We start from the raw sequence: 23,579 nt of genomic DNA, 5'->3' as shown, positions 1-23,579 counted from the left end.
GTCGAAAACTTCACTTTTATATTTCATTACAACGTACAGACAATTACAGCCTAAATAAAACTTGTAAAAAACATTGGCAATTTTCGTAGCAATCTATTTCCGCGTGTTAAAGCAATATTCTGAGCTTGTAATATATTTTAAAGGAAAGCCTTTAAACTGAAGAAATTATCGATAAAAATTTTCTGTATATCGGACTAATAAAACTAGATTGATTGCTTGAAATGTAATGATATTATAATTCTGCAAATGGTAAGTAATTATTGATGTTTCGGTATTGTAGAAGCTGCTTAAAATAGGGCAAATGATGCTCCGGCCCTTGAGCTTTTAAGAGGGCGGTAGTCCTAGTCAAATTTGTGGTAATTTCAGTTCATTCTAAGATTGAACTGATAATTCATTTTAATTTCTGTGCGCTTTAGGATTCGCCCTTGGCAGTAGAACCGAAATTCCATAAAATCTCCGAAGGGTCTAAGCGTTAATTTCACTCTGGACGTGCAAGAAGACAAAGGAGGTGTGAGACCGGGTCTCTTGGATTCTCGAGATTTATACAACTGGGGGCTGGTGGAATCTAAATTTAAAAATAAAATTCGTATCTAAATAGTCAAACCTACTGACTGGGAGGCAGCTAGGGATTGGTCGTGATGGTATTAAAGATATTTCCAAACCTCTAGTCGTAAGATTATAAAACATAATTGCATCAGATATTCTAAATATTGTTCATGTTTGAGGGGGGATGTTTCCCATCTCCTCAGGTATTTCAAATTATGATTGGAATCATTTGCAACTGTAAAAAAACGTAAGTAGTTGACAGATCTACCAAAAATGAGGCCCTTTATATGACTTACAGTTCTTTGTTTTCGTATCTATAAAACTGATGTAAATGCACTTGTGGTGCATCCAAACCATGTCTAATACCAAATTGAATATGTAATGTGGCTACCAAAAGTTTTACAATTTTTATCGATATAAAAGAAAAAGAGAAGTATTCTTAGACTCGAAGTCAAGAAATCTAGGTAAAATCGAGATTAGAACAGGGTTCAGGAACAATTTTAGTATTATCCCATGATTAAAATCAATCATACAGCAATATTACTACTTTTTGGATTTTATACAAAGTAAAATTACACAGAAACCTTCCTCTGTGAAATTTCACGAAAAATTCATGTTTTTGACTAGACATCGAAATTATTAATTAAATTTAGTGTTAGCCTATGGAAAATGTAAAATTAATAATGTGTCCTCTATCATTTTTTTAAATAAGTGAAATATTCCTTATCATTTGTCTTGACGGCTCCGTATCAACTTTTAATATCAGAAAGTAGGGCTTTATTTCTGTAAAATTTAGCAATTAAAATCAAAAATAAAATCAAGAATTAATCAAAATCAATTTACCATCATGCCATAGCTAATTGGAGAAAAAGCCAAGACAGATAGTCTGAGCGAGAGGCAAAGCTGGCATAAGTCGTTTTTCAGGATTGTATAAAAATGATGTCATTTTCACTTGTTGATTGATATTCTATCATCAATCCATCCTACCCTAGGACAAAACTAAAGTAGATAGTCATAGAACTAAGGGCTGGTCAATATAGCAATATTTATATTAAAGTATGATGTTTTTCTAACGTTAGATGCACTTTAGTTGCATTACTAGAATGAGAAGAAGACTCATAATATTTTAATGTATAGATATAGGACTCTTTAAATATGGCGGTTAAGACGGTCTCTCCCAATGATATCAAATTGTCTAAGTCAAATTCTCCTCTATTCATTTCATTTCAAGAATAAAAAAAAACTTGATCCAACCTAAAATTTCAAAATAAAAAAATTAACCTCTCTCCTCTAATAAATCGAGTTTACAAAATACTCAAATACTCATTTTTAATTTTCATAGAATGTTACCTTCTACACTGAATGTCAATGACTAAATGAAATATAAAAGAATTGAGAATGACCAGCAAACACGTAAGAATAATTAAAATCATACTAAATATCAAAATGTTAGATCTTCATCAGGGTCTTCTTCATCAAAGTCATCACCTGCATCAGGCTCATAGAATATCTGACTGCTGGTCTTTTGGGATTCTATGCTCTTTCTGGAAGAAAAACAAAACTGTTTAACGAAGAAATTCAAATTGACCTTCGTTATTCAGAAAGCACCTAGCCCGAAAATTCGACAACGGACAACTTTTTTTTCGGGCCATTAATAATTAAAGAATAATTAAAATCATACTAAATATCAAAATGTTAGATCTTCATCAGGGTCTTCTTCATCAAAGTTATCACATATCTAGGTAACATTGCCAGGCTTGCAACTTTTTTTAATGCGTATGCACGCAATATTAATGCAATACGCTTTTGTATGTTGAACCAGATGATAAAAAAAGAAGTGTAGAAACAGCTGACCAAAGGAGATTGGAGCAGGACTGACCAAAATTATACGAAGCTCCTAAGAAAGGATAAACAATTCATAGCAGACGTATTTCTGTTTTCTGAGTCAACTCTATTGCCTTGCCTATGATGAACCTCAGAAGGCTCTGTTTTAAATGGAGTATTAGCATAATTTAGGGCCTGTACATTCCGCACTGTGATTATCATGTCACCCTCGGAGGCATATTTTTGAGCTTTCGAAAGTTCTGATTCAAATCGTTGTGTTGAAATTTTGATCTTATTCTATTTGGAGCAAGGCTGTCGTACGATAAGGTATGCCCCTTAAAAGGGCTACTAAGATTAGAACTTTATGATCGATAAAGCCCTTCCCCAACTTCCAACAACCATCCATTTTTTATGATCCCCTGGGGAATATTTGAAATAGACACCAAGCTTTGTTAAGCCGACGTCAGTACGTTGACCATAATATACCCAAAAATAACGAATGTTGATTAAAATACATGTCATTTCACTTACTTGGTAAATGGTAAGACTACTTGTTTCCTGTCTAGCTCTTCCTTTTCGGATAACGCTAGTCTAAATGTGGAAAAGGGCAAAATTTCATTTTCATCGTTCTGTTCCTCTTTTCCTATCACGTTTGATGATACCAAACCTGCCAAATCATCGAGCTTATACGATTCGACCTAGAAAATAAACATAATTAAGTTATACTGGATCAATTCAAAATTATAGTTTTGCATTAAACACGATGTCTAGGGTGCATGTCTTAGTTTAAATCTAATAAAGACCTATCTATAGCCCATAGTAAGTAAAATTAGAAGTTCGAGGAAAATACACGAAGTGTCCCCTGCAAAGTGGTGCAAGCCAACATATAAGAAACCCGACGATAGCAGTTTTTTACGTTCATAACCCGTGAGAAAGATTAGAACATGATATGCTGAGGCTAACATCTCTCCTTCAGAGGGAACTGCTGAGAGGGGTGAGATTTAATATTCAAATTTTCAATTAAAAACTCCTACTACGTACAAAGAATATGCACGAAAAAAGAAGTTTTTTTTTTATATAAAATTCTGTCGGAAAATTTATATTGAAATTAGACGAAGAAAAGCTTTTTAAACCAAACATTTGAAATAAATTATTGATGTTGGTATGTTGTTTTACACAAATTTTGAAGCATTGGAAAAGTATCAAATTCTTCAACTTTCTTATGGTGTTCACCCTACTTCAGGAGTACTTAAAACTCTCAAATGAAACCAACTTAGGTATCTTGCAGATTCGAAACAAAAACTAGATTTCGTTTAAAAATGGTATTGGAAAGAGTTGCAGTGTTGCCACAAGGCAATTAGATATTTAAATTTTAACCCTGAACTAACAGTCACTTTTTATGGAAATATGTTACGAAACTTCTTTTTCCCTGTACCAAATACGCTTTACATGTACAAGTTGCCTTTTGGAGTGAGCTCCCGCTTAAGATTGATGAATTTAATAAAAGTTTTCACCTTTTATACAAGTATTTAAAGAAAATTCTTTTGTTTAACAGACCTTCGTTTTCTTCCATTTACTTGGGGAGGTCTCTGAGGGCAGAGAAATCGCTCCTTGGACGAATTAGCTCCTAATATAAAACGCTTGAAAGTGTTTCTTGTCATTGAAACTCTACTTTTAGTTGGAAAGGAAAGGTAATTCCATTTATAGCTAGGCAAGGAAATATTAAGTATAAATGATAAGTCCCCGCAGGAAAAGCTGGAAACAGCGCACAGGGATCAATTTCTCGTCTAGAAAGAGCAAAGGAGGACCCCCCCCCCCTCAATAGTCTATGTTATTATATTTCCGTCCATCGGCTACGAACATAAAAGGTGAAAAAATTTATGTTCAACATCCCCTGACAGTTTCAACTAGAAACCCTTTTGCAGTTCCTGGAACATTGCAGATACACGCTTTTGAAAACTTGGATGTACATAAAGAGTTTTGACTTAGTTTGACATCCCCCTCAACATTCCCTTTAAGTTTCGACTTAATACCCTTAGACGTTCTTGAAATTTTGCAGATACACCATTTTGACAACATAAATGACCACAGTGTCTTTGGATTTAGTTTAATAATCCATGGAGGTGAATTAGTTCACCTCCACATTCTCTGAAAGTTTCAACTTAATACACCTAAGCGTTTTTGAGATATTGCAGATAAGCCCTTGACAACCTTGATGCATGTAGTATCTTTAGTTCAACATAACCATCAAATTTCACTGAAATCCAATTTATATATAAAACTGAAAATGGAATATAGCATACATGCCCCTCGGCTACGCCACCAGTTATCGGTATAATTTTTTTTCGCTCGGCCTATGGCCTTGCTCACCTTGAAATAAAGGTCATAGACATTTTATATAACTAAAAACCAAAGAAAAATATGCTTTTGTATTTAGAAATGAGAATATCCTTTTGTCTTCCTTAACTAAGTACTCTATTAAAATCGACTGGTTATAAAACTCGTACGATTTTTAGAATAGATTCCATCCTAGCGGGTAGCTAGGGGCTCGTTCCAGCAAGGGCAAAAAGTAAATAAAAAGTAACTACGGCTGCGTTTTAGGTGGAACAATTAGAGGGAACTGTTGTGCTAAATCTACTCTAGGTTTTTCTTTCAAATTCTTTATTTATAACTCATAATATCGATGATACCAATTATATTTTTTAGAATTCTTTTGAAACCTAGCGTCAACTTAATGCAGCAGCTACTTCAAATCGTCCTAGCTAAAAACGCAGCCATAGTTGTATACTTTTTGGCCGTGCTGGAACGAACTCTAGGTTACTTCATTGATTCGCACCAAGTATGGCCAAGGTGTGAAAGGCAGAGTCGCCTGCTTAAGAGCATGCTGGCTGCTTGTTGGTGGATAGTAAATGGAGTATGCTGAGTGATATAGCGTAAGAATCATTTCTTTGAACATTCCTGTTCAGATGGTAAGCACGATAACATACTTACTTTCGGATTGTGCCCTACTATAATTTTCCTCTTTTTTGGCGTTGAAATACTTTATTCCCACATTAATGGAGTGAAAGTCCTATAGTACATCCTCTTTTGTAAGAACTTTTCCATTCACTATAATTGTTCTCTGTCATAAACAATCTTTCTATCAGATTTTAATTTTTCCTTCTAATATCCTTAGGACTAATCTCTTTACTTAGAACTCTTTTTCGAAGTCAAAATTGATTTGTTATCATCAGAAACTATGGTCTCTGCGTAATTGCTAACATTTTCTTGGCCAACCGGTTCATGATCTGGTCTAACAGGATTTTGCTGTACGAGGTTATCAATTTGTATTCTGCCTGTACAGATATTAAACATTGACTTTTGCCGTCAGTAAAGAATTCTGTTAGGCACTAGAGGAAAAACTTAAAATTGGCTTACTATAGGATATTTCGTTAACTGTTTGCAAGTTAGCATCATATTCAAAATCTTACCCGTACAAAAAAATATTTTTTTGTCTCTTAACCTGTGTTTTTTTCCAACATTTAGTAAGAGGCTATAGAGTTCTTTCAGTTACTTTACGGCCTCTCGTTGGGTAATATAAAGCCAGTTCTAAGTACTATCTTATCAGTCTGACGTAACGCGTAAATCAAAAACCTAGATATTTAAGCACTTAATGAATTACTTTAATACTCGTTACTATCCATACAAATTTTGACGGGTTGTTTTTTATTTAAAGAAATAAATCAAATAAGAACAACTAAAGAAAAATTGAAAGCCCAAAACAGATTCAAACTAACCTGTACAGTAACCTTGCCGCTGGGTTTTTTCCACCGAATTTGGATCCAGTTGGAATTTGAATTAAGTCTTTTTTTACTGATGACACTACAGTCGCTAATATACATCAATTCAGACACAAATTCAGCTGTATGACATTCAGGATGGACTAAACCAACGATCATCGCTTTCGCTGAAAGAGTAAAAAAGAAAAAAATATAATAATTTATGTTTTCTTCTTCGCTGTCAAAACTCAATCTACGGTAACTGACTGACTGACTTATCTAATGGCAAACTACAATAAACATCACTTATAACAACCGTAAAGTGAAGGTAACAAAGCGCCTGATAAAAAACAACTGCAATCCTTCGACTACCAACCATAAAAAAATCTTTTTCATAGAAAAAAAATTTAATAAACTACGTGTCTTCATGAAAAAATAATTCTTTAATCTATTTTTGAATAAACCGATGTCCTCAGCCCCCCCCCCCCGGAGAATGCCAGTCGGAATATTATTCCAAATTTCCGGAACTCAATAACGGATAGTGACGCTGGCGCATGTGGCGTCTTTATACTCAACCACGAAATTGTCGGCATTGCTAGTATCATATGAGTAGAGGGCACTATTAACACGGAAAAGCTGACTAAAGGCTAAAGGGCATATATTTTACCAACTTTGATATGTGAAAATTGGGGCTTGGTAATCACGACTTTGTCCCGCGTTGAGCAATCTCAGATGCTTGAAACAAAACACTGTGTCATTAACGCTGTCAACATAATCATATCACCTTTAAACATGACATTTTTGCTTTTTTTTAACCTAATCGTAGAATAGAACCTTTTTGAGCAGTAAGATATAGTTGGTTAGAATCGTATCTTAAAGTATTCTTGGGAGCTTGCAGCAAATAGAATTTAAGTTTATTTGGTGTTATTTGTTGGCGTTATTCTGACACAGCTCACTAAAATGCTTACATTTTTTATTTGTCTTCTTATAAGGCAATCACAAATTCACAAAGCCAAATTTATCAGCAATCAGGCTACTATGCCTTCTTTCATTGGAGAAAGGGGATCCCTGAAACAAAGTAACCTGAAAATGTCTCACTTAAAAGACTTTTCGGTTTGGATGAGTTCTTTTAACAGTTCTTTTACCCGTATGACAACTTTTAAAGTACAAAATCTGTGAGGGAAGAATTTAGCAGGCGTAAATTTGTAAAAATTTTGCGTCTTTATTCAGAAGCTAATATCTAATATCATAATTTTTATTGTTTTCTACGATTAATTTATAAGTAAAGTTTGCATTTTATTCGATTTAGAAAAAAAATAAATTCTAAAATCTTGAGGAAAAAAATTTCTCCTCCTCACTCAAAAATTCCTGGACCCATCCCTATTTTTAGGTACCCCCCCCCCCCTCTCCTTCGTCTGTGCACTCGCACGACCCTTGAAGAAGAACCCATGCTTGCACAGAAATCAGACGAGCAAGCTTAAAATCTCTGAAAGCCCTGCCTTCGACTTTCAAAACTCCTGCTCAAAGTTAGTTAATTAAACAAATTCCAATTTCCAATACAATTATTCTGAGCATATTATTTCTTCCTTCTCTTTATTCGTTATTTACTTAATATCTAAAATAGCCGGTCATCATTGTTACAAAGCTGAGTAAACCGATACGCTGAACCGATTTCTGCTGATGCCAATTTTTTGGCCAGATTTTAACTCAGTGACAAAATAAGTCGAACCCAACTACCAACAGAAGCACGAAAAAGAAAGTTGTTACCTTTTAATAATACTTGGAGAAGAGACATCACTTTCTCATTTCCATAAGACATAATCAGAGTAGTTAAAGAGTCAAAAATTACCAATGTTCTTTCTTCTACATCTTGCATTATTGTTTTCAAGTGAGACTCGAATGGGGGAATAAAAGCATTAATTATGTTAATCGAAGAAATCCTTTGCTTACAAGTCTTCTGCAGGTTTATATTACAATCGCAAGTAATGAGAATAGACTTTTTTGCGCCTTTCGAAGTTTCTTGAATAAACAGTACAACCAACTCTTTCTCAAGCCCTGAAAAATCGAATCAGTATAATTAGTGCAGCTGTCCAAAATCAAAACACATCCCTGTAAAAAGTAAGTTATGTAGTAATAACAGTTTGAAGTTATAAGATTGCGCAGCAAATGGTGGCAAGTTTTTCAGAATAAATAAAAAGAGAACTATCAAGTGACTTTTCACATACCATCAGCTGGTGCTGCAAAGTCAATAGCCATATACAGTACATCCAGCTCGTAGCCTATCATTGCAAGGAATAAGCTTCTGCAAAACCATCCACCATTAAGTACTAATATTTGTTTCCTAGCAAAGAAGACAAATGTTTAGTGTATTGCAATACTTTTTTTAAATACACTTATGGAATATTTTTTCTTCATCATTAACTTAATACCATCATACTCAAAGTAACTGAATGGGAAATTTTTGGCTTTACTTGATCACAAAACTTAAGAAGGATAGTTTTCTTCTGTTGAAATATTATCAGCAAAACAAGTTTATAATAATTTTTTATTTGTGGGAGTGCCCGTGCTTGCTTGTCCCAGGCCATCCCATCGTCTCCCATGATGAAAATTCAAAATAGCAGTTCCACTAGAAATGCTCCAAAGGCACAGTAAATACTCATCAATAGGAGGGTCGAGGGGACATATACACGCGCAAGCCCAGGGCATAAGCTCCAAATTATGGAAATGACCTATTCGTCTGATCAGGCACGTACGCAAGGGGGGGGGGGCCTTCGGCCCCCTTCACCCGGAATTTTGTGAAATGTTTAACTTCCTAATGATTTCTTGGGATTTTTGGCAAAGATAGGATATTTATTAAGCATCTAGATACATGTGTCAAGCCTTTTTTGGGGATTTTACAGCATGCCATTATCCGGTCAAGTCACTGCCCAATTGTTAACCCATTTTCTGTCTAACTTCTTACCCTCTTTGAAGTAATTAGCGATTGTACTGTTTTTTTGTTTTTCGTAAAGAGAGTTTGCTTTCCACAACAAAATAGAATTGTTCTTGATATTAGGGCGTTTATCACCCCTTTTCAGGAGGGGTGCTCCAAAATTATTAAGCTCCAAATTATGGAAATGACCTATTCGTCTGATCAGGCACGTACGCAAGGGGGGGGGGCCTTCGGCCCCCTTCACCCGGAATTTTGTGAAATGTTTAACTTCCTAATGATTTCTTGGGATTTTTGGCAAAGATAGGATATTTATTAAGCATCTAGATACATGTGTCAAGCCTTTTTTGGGGATTTTACAGCATGCCATTATCCGGTCAAGTCACTGCCCAATTGTTAACCCATTTTCTGTCTAACTTCTTACCCTCTTTGAAGTAATTAGCGATTGTACTGTTTTTTTGTTTTTCGTAAAGAGAGTTTGCTTTCCACAACAAAATAGAATTGTTCTTGATATTAGGGCGTTTATCACCCCTTTTCAGGATAAAGTACAGCTTTTAATGGATCAATTTTGGAAACTATCATTTTTCATTAAAATCGACGTTTTCGCAATAGAAGAACTACCCCCTCACAGCACCCATATTGCACTAATAACCCTAAAATTTCCCTTTCAGTGGGATATAATAGATTAATCAATGGTTCTAAATCGCTATGAACATAACCTGAGCCTAAAACGTACTTTTGAGGCTTCAGTCTTCTTCCCCCCATCCGCTACAATACTACATATTAAAGTTAATCTGTATTTTCCGATATACGTGCTTTTTGCATTTATTTAGTTACTAAATAAAAAAAGTGCTACTTTATATCTGCTGTTTCGAAGGTTTTGCCCCCCCCCCCCGAAAAAAATTCCTGCGTACGTGTCTGCGTTCTTATTTTAGCAGAGAAGGTGGGCATATTGCCTGACGTCAAAACTGGAATCATGCTAGAAATTTTAATTCATATGATTTGGGGCAAAATTTGGGCCAGATTCCCTCTAATAGCAGAAAGGTAGGCTGGTAGCTTCTTGTTAAAATCGGAAACACAAATTTATTTTCAGTCTACACTATTGGAGGCATAAAATGGGAACTTTCCTCCAGCACGCCCTCTCAGAAGGAAGAAAGTTATTTATCTATATTGTTGGAAGGGGAAACGGTTCCGTGGTCCCTTCAGCGCTTCTTCTCGCCACCAACTTTTTAGCAGAAAGATTATAAAGCAGGAAGAGAACTTCAAAAGAATATTTTTATTCCCATAATAGCACACACCTAACAGCGGACGTCACACGACAAGAAAATAAAACACAATAAAATGAATAAATATAAAAATGAATTATCAAAACTTTATACAGTATTTTCAAGAAGTTCACCATTGTAGTTCTTCACACAGTACAGAAGACGATACGTACCGTTTCGATGCCTCTTCGGGGTGGACGACAAAGAAAAAGATATGGCAAAGTGAAGAAGCCGTCACTACGTGTTTTTGGTCGACTGGTCGACGGTTTTTGAAAAATCCGTAAAATTTTGCAATGTGCATCAGAGCATAGGCATTTTTTTTTTTTCAAAACGCATCGTAAAATGGTGGAGCCTTTCAGGCAGCTTCTGAAGCCTTAGTGTCTGCAGGCTGTCTTCATAGAATGGATAATTTGCCTGAAGCATTAATTGGCACATCAATTCGTGAGAACCTGCTATAGTTTATTCAATTAGCAAGTACACTTTCTTCTTTATAGTTAGTGCTTCTCACACTCAGAATCACTGAATGTAAGGGTTCACGAAAGCAGATCCTTTGAATTTTCGGCTTATGAACAAATCATAGATTTTCAAGGATGTTAAGGTTATGTCAAGATTATGTTAAGCGCATCTGATTTACCACCAAATCAATACTTAAGAGAAACCATATACCTTTTTACTGTATCTACCACTGGGTTTACAATTTACCATCATATTAAGTACTGCAATGTTAGGCTAAATCATGGAGAATGAATTAGGAGATCTGTGAATTTGAGATTTGGAGTTTTTACAATTCGGATAGGAATTTCTCTGATATTTACAGAAAAAAAAATGCAGCCCCCCCCAAAAAAAAAGTCCCATGTAGATATGTGACGTGGATTCTCAAATATTTTATAAATAGCTAAAACAGCTATCCATCTAATTGCATTAAAGTAAAGCAAAGCGTCGCTTAGTCATTTGATACCAACACTGACCGTTTGTAGTGATATTTACTTCAATCTATTATGCTTACCTGATAAAGCATACAGCTTAGAAACTGAAAATGTAAGACAATTTTTCAGTAGTGATGGCTTTTTTCTAGTAACAACTTTTTCCATATCTGATTAAGGCTGGTAATATAGACAGATCTGCAAAGAAAACAGATGTTGCTAGTAAACAAAATCTGATATGAGGTTTTGATGTTATAAATACGCCAACAAAGTGTGTAGCGCTTCAAATTTTTTTCAGACTGAACTTGATATTATTAACAAAATAAGACTGACTGAAAGAGGAAGTAGAGTAGCTTATTCAGCTTTTAACAATTAATAAAACAAAAGAAATAACTTTTTATGGCCTTTCCAAATACGTAGAGTTCAGTAAGTTTAACGTTACCCGTCAAAGGCTACGAGCCTACAAGGGAAGCACCCCTAAAGGGCAAGTAATCTTAAAGAAAATAACACCATTAGATTCAGTATATCAGAGACCCCTATCCTAGAGATTTCAAGCTCTTTTCTACAAAATGAGAAATTGTGTATTTTTTTTCCAGAAGAAAGATCAAGGAAGGGTGTTTTCTTCTTCTTTTTTGTTTTACTTATTTTTTTTCAATAATAATCGCGTCGAACTGTTGGTCCTAGAAGATCGGGAAATGCCTTATTCAAATAAAAAATAAGAATTATATGGCCATTTTTAAGTAACCAAAAAGATTATGCCAGGGGAAAGTAAAATTTTCTGTCATTTTGTGGCACCGAACTACTATTTTGCCCCAAAGAATTGCTACCAAAAGAGAACTCTGAAATTGTCAATCGATTTAAAACTATCAAAAAACTATATATTGAGCTTCCCCACCGCAAAGCAAGTAATGCTGCTTGGGTGCCCCTTCGTTGCTCAAAAGTCACATAGTCACCATGTACCCTCAAATATATATAGAATCAGTTTTTGGGTAGGGAAGAGAGGTGGAAATTTATATATAACCCCTCTTGATTCATGCGCATGTTTTTGATCCACACTTTTAATTTTTGGTGCTAAGGGGGGGGGGAGTTAATAGTCACCCTCGTACAGCGACAGTGTCTTTCTAAATAACATAAAAAATTACATTCTCACGCCTACTTGCTCAGAGCTGGAAAAGGCAAGACAGAAATCATGAGCCTCGCCAGGACATTTCTTGTGGGGGGGGGGGGTGACAAGCACTACCAGGAGCTATGTTTTAAGCGATCTTAAACGGTAATATTTCTCTTTTACTGCTTATTTACTATTATTATTTTACTATTGCCAGTTTGAATTCTGAGCGAATCACTCTACAGAGCATGCTTGCGTAGCATTCTTGAATTTCATTCACTCGGCAATAGATTCTGGTCATATCCCAGCAGAATTATTTTTGGATGTTCGTAAAGCTTTTGATTCCTTGACTCATCAGATTCTTCTTTGGAAACTCTCGCATATTGGTATAAGACCAAACGCTTTTTCTTGGTTTGATTCATATCTTTCTGATAGGCTTATTTCAATTGATCCTCTTTTTCGAAGCTCTTCTGAAGTATATTATGGCGTCCCTCAGGGATCTGTTCTTGGCCTCATTTTATTTCTGATTTATTTTAATGATCTGATTTCGGCGGTAAAATACACCAGGCCTCTGGCATGCTGCAAGCTTTGTCATCCTGACGCTCGATCGTGTTCCAATACTGCTTCTAATGATGATTCTCTAGTTGCTTTTGCTGATGACACCACTCTTGGGACTCTTGAGAAGACGTAATGTGATAACAAGTCTAACCTTTAGGCAATATTCGAGAGAGTTATTTCATGGTTTAAAGCGAATTACTTGGCCTTGAATGTTGATAAGTCACATTTTCTTATTTTTTCTCGAATTAGTATAGCTTTCCCTCAGCTGACACATTTTCAGGTGTCACAAGGCTCCTTGTGTAGATCAGAGAATTGGGTGGTTCAGTTTCTTGGTATCCTGCTAGATGAGAACCTTTCGTTTAGAAACCATATAGCCATGATTAGAGTTAAAGTCTCACGGAGTTTGGGTATCATTCGAAAACTTGACACACATTTCCTGGACCTGTTCTGAAGGTTCTTTTTTTCTGCCTTGTCCAGTCATGTTTCTTATTGCCCCATTGTATGGAGGTCTACTTTTCTGTCTACACTGCGGTCGCTTTCTGTCGTGTATAATAAAGCATGGCGTCTGGTTATGGAGACTCCCGTTCCTCACCAACACTGCTCTTAAGTCTACAGTGTATTTACATTATTCCTTGTGCTTCTTTTGTCTTTCATCAGCTTCACGGCAATCTTCGAAAATCTCTTCAAAAAATTCCGGTGTTTATTTCCTATTCAGCTCCATATAGCCTTCGCTCGGCATATAATATCTGCATTCTGCCTATCCCTAGTATTCAATCAAATTTCAATCCACTCATTGCTTGTCAACAGGTCTGGAATTCACTACCTTCTTCAGTGCAGAGATGCTACTCGTTTGGGACTTTTAAAAGAATTCTTAAGGTTCATTTAGTAAACACCCAAATAGAATAGCATTTTGTATTTGTTTGCTTTTTGTTTCTTTTTCCTTTTCCTCTGAGGAGTTGATGTCCCCTGAGTGTTTGTTCATGGTGTATGGTTGTCTTCTCTGCGCTTTGACTCCCAGGCCAAGTATGTTCTCTTTTCCATCTTATACGATATTTGGCTATTATTCTCTTTTTTGGTTGTTGCTTATCTTGTATTTTTTTTGTATCTCCCTTGTATCCCTGACCATGGAGCCTTTTGAGGGGGAATAAGAGTATTGTATTTCCATTTCGTATTTATTGGTGAATAAAACTCTGAACTCTGAAAACTCTGAACTATACAAAATGTTTCAATGAATGAGCCTTATTTGTAGCCCAGCATATAACAAAAGAAATAGTTGGAGTAACAACAAGAAAAAAGCAAATAAGAAAGGAAAAACTAAGAAGAAAACTTCTTATTAACATATACACAAAACGCGAAAAATCGAACATTCAGTAAACGGGACTGTGGGTAAAGTACATATATACACAATCAGAAATACCAATCAGAGCTTTTGTGCAAGCATGATCTTCAACTTCAGGCAGCTGAATTAAAATATTGTGTAATATTATGTATTTCTGGTGTAAAGATCGAGATGGAGTAGAAACTTCAGGTACTTGAAAAAATATGACCTAATCTTTATTACCTCTGTAATAAATAGCCCATTCCACAATGGCAAACATAATAAATAACTGGTAAAGCAACTGCTGAATAAACTCGCGACAAAAATTTTCTATTTAGACTGAATTTCAGTGTATTAGTTGTAAATTTTACGCCAAAAACACTTCAGAGAATGATTTGAACGTGCAGCGTGGCCGTCAGCACTTATAACCACACTACTATGTAGGCTTCACATACGGAACGGCTCGTAAATGAGGAATTCAGCCTTAGCAGCATGAACGATACCCCAACAGATTTGTACCTCTCTACAAGTAACTCGAGATTCCTTGAAGCGTGTGCACATTGCTGCTTATCCTGAATAAATCATCAGCATAGCATATAAGGCTCAGGTAAAAAAAAAAAATCAAATACAAATTCTCTGGCTATTTTCTGTGCAGTAATGTGAATCCGACTATTAAAAGCAGAGAACTCAGAACCGGTCCCTGTCTTACACCTTTTAAAAGGCGCATTGGCAACGATAAACTTCCATCCAACAGTGTAACACAAACAATGTGACAAGAGGGCTACTATATAAGAGTTAACTCCTTGGCCCGGAAGAGTTAAAAAGAGCTGAGAAAACACAACCGAATCAAATGCGGCGGAGATATCGACACTACATGAAATAAAGGCAGGTTCCGAGCGTGAGCTTTAACTATGATTTTATTCACTAGCCAGTGCACAAATACACAACTCATTCTTATGCGAAATCCGAACTGGCATTTTCCAACGTTACATTTAAACACCATTTCAGAAAGTAGTATGCGTTCTAAAACATTACTTAAAGCTCCCGAAACTGTAATGAGGCGGTAACTAGGGCACAACTTCAGGTTTGTTGCTTCTTCCAAAATGTTTGAAAAAACACAATTACAAAAAAAAATTAGTTCCCGAATCATTAAGCATCTGAAGGAGCAAGGTGATGGACTCAAGGAGTAGTGACGATGCATTATGAAGGTGTTCGCTAACAATTCCATCAATGCCGGCCACTTTACCAGCCTTCAGCTTCCAAGTAATATGCTACACAACAAAATAATTTTTTTGTCATTAGGAACTTTAGACTTTTTTCAAGCTCAGGCCACCACTTATCTTCCAGAACTACGTTTTTTGGCTTAAAAACAGATTTGTAATGCTCAACCCACTTATCTTTGGGAAAGTTATCTGACTGTTGATACATCTTATTCTGCTTAACAGACTTCCACATATCATTAGGCGAATAAAGAGCTTGCACAAATACCTCCCAAGCTTGCACAATCTTTAATCTGTCAACTGCTTGATTATACGTTATGAAGTATTATGATGCATTATGATGGTCAAAATGAAGCAAAGACGGGACAAGAACGAGGCCTGTTCCATTGACGCTATACTTAGTACCAAAACTTTGATTTTTGCATCTTTCACGTGAGGATTTTTATTCCGACCCAGCTTGCGAGTCCCTAATCAAATAAGGACTTCAGGAATGGCTGTCGACTGCGCCAATTTCATGGCGTGGCTTATCTCACAACAATACAAATTCAATCCTAGGGTGTCAGACGACCCATGCTTCAGTAAATAAAGTGGAACCTTGATCTTCTGTAGAACTTCATAACAATCGGCCTGATACAGATCTCTATTATTTTTTTCCATTCAGTTTCAGTGTACAACTTGCTGGTTCTTGATCTAACAATCTTTAAATATGGCACTTTGAATCGCAAACCAAGGTGGTCACTCATGTTATGCACAGAATCAACGTAAATAGGATCCACAAGGTAATGAGTTGAAGAGTATGTGGTCAATGTTAGTGAAACTTCTGGAACTATGGATGTAAGTGCATGAACTGTCTTAGGAACAGATGACTAGATCGTCTGGTATACTGGACATAAATATTTCTGCAAGTTTGCAAGGGACAATAACAGATATATCGTATTGTAATTAGCCTGCGACTATACACCAATCCTCAAGTTTGTTCAGAAGTCACGATAGTTTTGTACAAGAACCTTTGTTCTTATAAAGGTTCTTATGTCCTTATAAGGAGATAAACATTTACAAGGATAAATCCATTAGCGTCTGGTACCTCGGCGGTGATATAACATTTGCAACTCAACTTTTGAAAAACCGAAACTTTACTACCAATAAAAGCTGTTTCTTTCAAGGACCTACCCCGAAAATAAAATTGTGTCGCTTCATAGAAAAAAAGTTCTTTCTCAGCATGAATCTGAAGCAACCCGTAATGTTACAATATTAAAAGGTGCTTTTGAAGGCATACAGGATCATATTTGTTGCTCATTTCAGCGACATAATCCATTTTTCCAGCATTGTGCCCATAAATTTTGCGATAAAAGATCAAAATACTGTTCATAAGGAGGCTATTGATCTCCTTTAAGAAACAACGTTCTTCAGTGCGTCCTTGACCAGACAGTTTATACTATAGCTCGGGTGCGTGTTTCTGCCATCAGGACATAGTGCATATTTCACAGTCGTGTTTGGTCATGGTGAAATTCTGGTAGCAACATGGGCACCACCACATTTAGGTTGACTAGTACAGGCTTTGGCGATGTGGCTGAAAAACTGACAATTCAAACGTCGTCGCAGTGGGGTAGCATTGCTCCTTTTTTTTTCTTGGATCCACTTAGATATCTTACAGTAAAGCTTTGTATTCTATCAGTTTGAGTATCAGAGGATATACATTGAGTTCTGTGCTCTGTGTGTTGTTATGTTCTGCAAGACTCATAGCTGATGATGACATTTTGTGGTGTTTGAAGCACTTTAACAGTTTAAGTTGCAGGGTATAGTGTGCAGACATCAGCACATTACACTCAAAAGGCAACAGTCAATTTTTTTTTTCAATGTCTGCAAAGAGGAGATGAGGGAAGTGAGCCACTTGAATTAGGAAATTGATACAAAAATTTGAGCCAGACCGAAATCTGTGATGAATTTTAGAAAGGTGCTTATTGGGGAAGGGAGATAAATTTGGTTTATTCTTATTTAACATTACCTCTGATAATCTCAGTGATAGATGTCTCTAATGGGGATTGTTCTCTCCTGCTATGCCTCTTGAAGCAAGAGTATCAATAATGCTAAGACAATAAAATGAATCGATATCCATCTTATACTGAGAAGCTGAATACAGCAGCTCTAGGCTTGACAAAGAGTCAGAATAGAGAATTTAGCCCATTTGAGCCAGACCAAAACTTATGATAAATTTTTAGAAAGGTGCTTATTGGGGAAGGGAGATAAATTTGGTTTATCCTTATTTAGCATTCCCTCTGATAATCCTCTGCACTAGACGTCTCTAATGGGGATTGTTCTCCTGCTTGGGTGGTCAATATTTAGAGTATTTTTTACAATTTCGTCTGCCTGCTGGTTAGCAATCATACCTGAGTGGATTGAAACATAATGAAGGTATGTTCTTATGCCTCTTGAAGCAAGAGTACCAATAATGCTAAGACAATATACTGAGAAAATCCATCTTATACTGAGAAGCTGAATACAGCAGCTCTAGGCTTGACAAAGAGTCAGAATAAACTGTAATATTTTGTAAATTAGGAATCAAAGGTTGATTATTCATGAGATGCTCTAATGCCAGAGTTATGGCATTTAACTCTGTAGACATTATAGATAAATTATCATACAGTCTCTCACCCATTCCAATATTAAGAGGTGGGAGAAAAGCTCGACTTGCCACCTTCTGGCCCCATCTGAGCCACTCAGTTTGGAAACATCGAGAAAAATTTGAAAATGATTTTTATCTGTAAGTTTATTAAATTCAGCAATATTTTTCTGGATGAAAGTAATGAGGGTAAGTTCTTTATTCTACTTTGTGAAATTAGTGTTTATTATGGGGATTGACCAACTCCATGGGGGCGCGGGGGATGTAGGTGCAGTAGACTTAGCTGGCACTGGGAGTTTCTTCAGGGTACTGGCAAATTCATTTGCAATGCCTCTATACATGGATGGATTTCTTAGCTAGTTATGCCGGGTATATGAGCTATTAGCTTCAATTTTTGTTAGATAGTTTATTAGAAGAAATGTTTGGCTTTCATTTGTTGCTGATAATCCACCCACAGTAAGCAAAAACTTAGTACTTTTTGGTTTCTTAAGACCAATGTGAGATGGATTATATCATTTTGTGCTGTTTGATTTTGTTTTGCATCTGGGTCTTACATGTGATCTACAACATAGGAGTAAGAATTTCTCATTACAACCCCAGGGTATGGATAGTAATCTTCTTATTATTCTGATTTATTATTATTCTGGAAACTAAGTTTTTGGTCAAGTATAAGGCCTAGTGATTTTGTTATTATCCTCTGGAATGATTATGCCATTTAGTGTTTGTTTTGCATTAAAATTTTTTGCCTTATGGTCAAACTGAATGATTTCTGACTTGGTAGGTGCAATGGGTAAATCAGACTTTTGAGAATTTTTTCAAATAGGAAAAGTGACTTTTGCAACTCCAAAGGTGTTGCAAAATAGCATAATACCAGATCGCCAGCATACTGTAAAGTCCCAGAGAAATAAAAAGAAGATGAGGCAGCTCAGGACTGCACCCTGTGGAAGACCTTTGGTTATTGTAGTTTTGGGTGAGAAGGCTGAACCTACGCAAACAATGAAATTTCGATTTTCAATGAAACATTTTATGAAGAATACTAACTTTGGGGGTAATCCAAGATTTGCAAGTTTGGCTAAAAGGACCTGGTGGTTAACATTGTCATATACCCCTTCAAAATCTAGGAATGCAACAACTGGGACATTATTTTTTGATTGAGATTCATTTATGGCATTTGTTAACAAGATAAAAGCATATGTTGAGGAGTGGTGTTTTCTTAAACCAGTTTCAGTATGAGGTACCATATTATTCTTCTCAACAAACCAAAGGAGTCAGTTATAAATCATTTTCTCCATTAATTTTCCCAGCACAGGAGTAATCATTATCGACCAGTAAGATCATATTTGGGTTTATTTTGCTTTAAATTTGGTAGGAGGGACGAATATTTCCAAACATTGGGGAATGTGGAAGTAGCCCATGCATGATTATAGAAATTTAGAAGTTCCTGTTTATAAGAAGGGGTAAGATCCTTTATCCGTGTAGGGTGTATGTTGCTGCAGCTACTATTAGATTTAGCCCTAATGTTTTGTATTGCATTATTTAGTTCATGAACTGTGAATGGTTGGGTTACATACTCTGAGCCTGGACAAAGCTTTTATATGGGATTTATGCAAATTGGGGTTAAGGCTGTGCTAAGGTCAAGCAAAAAACCATCATGACTAGAGAGTACTGGAGAGATTTAATTTAAGCCCACTTGGTAACATTGACTTTTTTGGCAGTATTTGGGGTAGGGTCTGGGGGGGACTTTTTTTGGGGGGGGGTGTTCTCTACATTGTCCATTTGAATAAATTTTAATGCTAACAGAAATTACAACACCAAAGCGTCTGCACTCTTGTGAAGGGAGGTCTTTGCCATCCACAAAAACCATCACAGCATGATCCAGAGCGTGGTTTGGTGCACAATTGGTTGGTTTTTCTTCTGATAACTCAAGATAAACATACACAAGACATTTTTTTAATAAATTTGTAAAGATGTTGCTGTTGTTTACTGTTGACTTGAAGTTAGTGTAGTCTATAAAAATTCTCTTCTTCAAGGAGTGATCACAAGACATGGAATCCTTAAACAACACCTCAACAGTGGAAGTGCAGAAAACCATTTTGTGACCATTCTGGACCAAGGATTATACAAGGCCACCATTCAACTGGAGGTCCCAGAGACTTCTTGCTGTCTGGTACTAAGCCAGCTTAAGCATATCATGGAATCCTTAAAGAACACCTCAACAGTGGAAGTGCATAAAACCATTTTGTGACCATTCTGGACCCAGGATTATACAAAGCCACCATTCAACTGGAGGTCCCAGGGACTTCTTGCTGTCTGGTACTAAGCCATCTTAAGCATATCATTTAGAGTTGACAAGGCTTGTTAGTTGCCCTCCTACATTGGTTCTGGGACCACTGTTTTTCCTGAGGCCAAAATAATTTCAATGATTAAAAGAATATGGAAACTACAACATGAAATGTTACCATGTTAAAAAACAATCATCATACCAATATTTTGACTGAAGAATCCAGAAACTTCAGACTGGATTAATTAGGAGTTCAGAAACTAATATGTCAGGATTGGGGAGCATGAAATTAGGGGCTACAGGATTTATTTACTCATGCAGGAAGGATGAGGTGCATAGACATGGAGTAGGGATCATTTTGAATAGAGAAGATTTGAAGTTTTGCTAAAGTTGAAAAGGTATTAATAATAGAATACCAGTTGCTCATTTTATGACTAAAAAGTGCAGGGTATCAGCCATATTAGTATAGGCCTCTGTAGAACCAACTGACAGATAGCAGTGACTCAGATAAGTTTTACTTACAGCTACAGGAACAAACAGTAGAGATAATTTCATGCAGAAATAATGCCCAGGTTGGTAGAAATAGGGATAGATGGTATCCTAGCCTGATAGAATTTGGTTTTGGAAAAGAAAACAGTAATGGTTTGAGACTGTTGCAGTTATGATGTTTAAATTTTTTTATAACTAATTTGGCCATAAAACAGTCAGACAGCTAATGTTATTAATTATTTTATTGAAATTGAAGAGTAGCAGAATCAGTACAAGATATTAGGGTATATAGAAGTGCTGTTAATGATGTTAAAAGTAAAGATCACTATCTAGTAGTTTCTAGCATTAATTTAAAGCTGAACTTTAGGAAGTGTAACTACCTTCCAGGAGGCTATGACATTGGTAGATTCCAGGATGAGAATTTTAGAGAAACTTCCCAGGAACAGTTGAATATTAAACAGCAGAGTTTAAAATTTGACAATGTAGAAGATAGGTAGAACAATTTAAGTAAAATAGTTTGTGAAGTTGCTGAAGGTGTCTTAAGAAAGAAAGTTAGGAATGCTGCAAGGAATATTAGTGAAAATACTTTATGTTTAATAGAGAGGAGAGGCTTTTACAGGAATTGTTTGACTGATAGACCATATGAAAATAAAAGTAATGTAAAGAAAGAAGAGAAAGCATTAAAATATCTGCTAAGGAGGTGTAAAGTTGAGGTCATGGATAAAACTGCCAAATATCTGGAAGGTACAACCAGACTGCATAATAGTAAAATATAGCACTGGCAAGTTAATAAACTAAGAGGGGCTAGTTGATTCAGACTTGTCTGAGTTAAAGATAGGAATAGAGCAACAATTAGTGATAAGGGAAGGGTCAAAGAGAGAAGGGTAGAATATTTTGAAAATGCACTTTACCTTGGTAGAGTTGCAGGAAAAGATGTAGAGAAGAATAGTGTGGTAAGTGAGTTTCTTAAATATGGTTGATATGAGGTTAGAAATAAGTAACTGAAGATGATGAATATAATTTCTGAAAAAGAAGAAGTACCTAGTGATCTCAGAAAATTCTGATTATACCCCTCTATAAAAAAGCTGATAAGAGTGAATGTGACAGTGAAAGTATATAGCAAATTACTTAGTATGATGATACTTTTTAGAGAATATTGAGGAGTGTATTAAACTGAATCAAAACATGTTATGTGTGATTACTACGAATGCCACAAGGAATATTAGTGAAAATGCTCATGTTTAATAGAGAGGTGAGGCTTGTACAAGAATTATTTGAGATATAGACCATAGGAAAATAAGAGGAATGCAAAGAAAGTGAAGGAAACATTTTAATATGTGCTAAGGAGGGGTGAAGTGGAGGTAATGGGTAAAACTGCTGAAGATCTGGAAGGTGCAGCCAGACTACATAATAGCAAAATATAGCACTGGCATGTTAATAAGTTGAGAGGGAATAGTCAATTTGGACTGGTTCAAGTTAAAAATAGGAACAAGGCAACAATTGTTGATATGGAAAGAGTTAAAGAGAGAAGGGTAGAACATTTGAGAATGCACTTAACCTTGATAGAGTTACAGGAAAAGATGTAGAGAAGAATAAAAAAAGTTTGCAATTTGAATGTGAAGGAAGATTTATTTTGTAAAGAAGAATTGGTGACAGTACCAAAAGGATTAAAAAACAACAAGAATCTACTGATAGTGTGGTAAATCAGTTTCTTAAATATGGTTAATATGAGGTTAGAAATAAGTTACTGAAGAATATGAATATGATTTCTGAAAAAGAGGAAGTACCTAGCAATTTCAGGAAAACTCTAATTATACATTAGAAAGCTGATAAGAGTGAATGTGACAATGAAAGTGTGGAGCAAATTACTTGGTATGTTGATAGCCTACTTTTTATACTGAAGATATATTGTAAACTTAGTTTTAAGAGAAGAAAAGTGTAGTCTTAGGAAGGACTGAGGATGTGTTGACCAAATTTTCACTCTTTTTCTCTGGTTTTAGTTTTGAAGATGCAATTTCTGTAGGCTACTTGTGTAGAATTTTGAACAATATTAATGAGTTTTTTCTAGGCCTAAATTCAGGAAATATATTTACAGATCTTTGAAATCTCCTAAATTCAGACTGATCAAAGTAGTGAAGTTAAAATAAATTTCTTGCACTTCATTTAAGTAAAAGATATGGGATAATTTGCAAGGTTTAGTTTTTATAACACAAAGATTTTTATTTCGCTCCAAAACCCAAGAAATTATACTTGCTTTTTTACTGAGTTGTCTAAAAAAATTGAAGAAACTCTACGGCATTCAAAGAATCAACAATACTCACAGAAAGATTGCTACCTTAAAGAAAAGATTTAAATCCAACCAGTACGCTTTATCATGTTTCGAGAGTTTAAATTTGTTTATTAACGTCTTTCCTGCCATCTAATGAGGCAGATTTCAAATTGTTTTCCGCTAATAAAGTCGACCCAAGTATTTCAAACACTGGGAAGGGAAAGAAAACGATGGATGTTTTTTTTACAGCCGAAAACATTAGCAATAGTGCATTCATGGTGCTATGATATGGTTTGAAAATAAAAATAAAACCTAACAGAAGTTATGAGAAGAACTAATGTTTGGAGGTGGGTAAACATGTGTATTTGACTCTTTCGGTGATGCAACTAGCCCATCTACCCTTGTAATTCTACCCTTGACATTCTCATACAAGATAAGATATTTATTTTGAAAATGTCCATCCCAGGCAAAGAA

General features: G+C 35.7%; 1 protein-coding gene across 4 annotated transcripts; it reads right to left on the bottom strand.

The window, feature by feature from the left end:
• Positions 1–1,858: 1,858 nt before the first annotated feature.
• LOC136030193 (elongator complex protein 5-like) lies at positions 1,859–23,304 on the bottom strand. 4 transcript variants are annotated; one of them, XM_065708947.1, is made up of 6 exons: positions 23,172–23,304; positions 11,329–11,443; positions 7,896–8,183; positions 6,147–6,316; positions 2,902–3,068; positions 1,859–2,090 (listed from the first exon to the last, which is right to left on the bottom strand). In XM_065708947.1, exons 2-6 carry the CDS (start codon positions 11,411–11,413, stop codon positions 1,988–1,990), a joined length of 813 nt encoding a protein of 270 aa, XP_065565019.1. In that variant the 5' UTR covers positions 11,414–11,443; positions 23,172–23,304; the 3' UTR covers positions 1,859–1,987. The 4 variants fall into 4 exon arrangements, with proteins under 4 accessions (XP_065565019.1, XP_065565018.1, XP_065565021.1 ...); XM_065708946.1 differs by having other exon boundaries at positions 23,158–23,248; XM_065708949.1 differs by having other exon boundaries at positions 8,079–8,183; positions 23,158–23,248.
• Between the last annotated feature and the right edge of the window lie 275 nt (positions 23,305–23,579).

The sequence above is a fragment of the Artemia franciscana genome, chromosome 8 (genome assembly GCF_032884065.1).
Source record: "Artemia franciscana chromosome 8, ASM3288406v1, whole genome shotgun sequence".
Taxonomy (NCBI): Eukaryota; Metazoa; Arthropoda; class Branchiopoda; order Anostraca; family Artemiidae; genus Artemia; species Artemia franciscana.
Note: the sequence above shows the minus strand (reverse complement) of the source record. Positions and strands in the feature narration are given on the sequence as shown.

Coding starts and splice junctions, on each gene's coding strand:
- LOC136030193 (XM_065708947.1), bottom strand. CDS start 11,413: ATGGAAAAAGTTGTTACTAGAAAAAAGCCATCACTACTGAAAAATTGT. Junction 8,184..11,328: donor TAAGCTGTATGCTTTATCAG/GTAAGCATAATA, acceptor TCGATTTTTCAG/GGCTTGAGAAAGAGTTGGTT. Junction 2,091..2,901: donor GTAGTCTTACCATTTACCAA/GTAAGTGAAATG, acceptor TTTTTCTTCCAG/AAAGAGCATAGAATCCCAAA.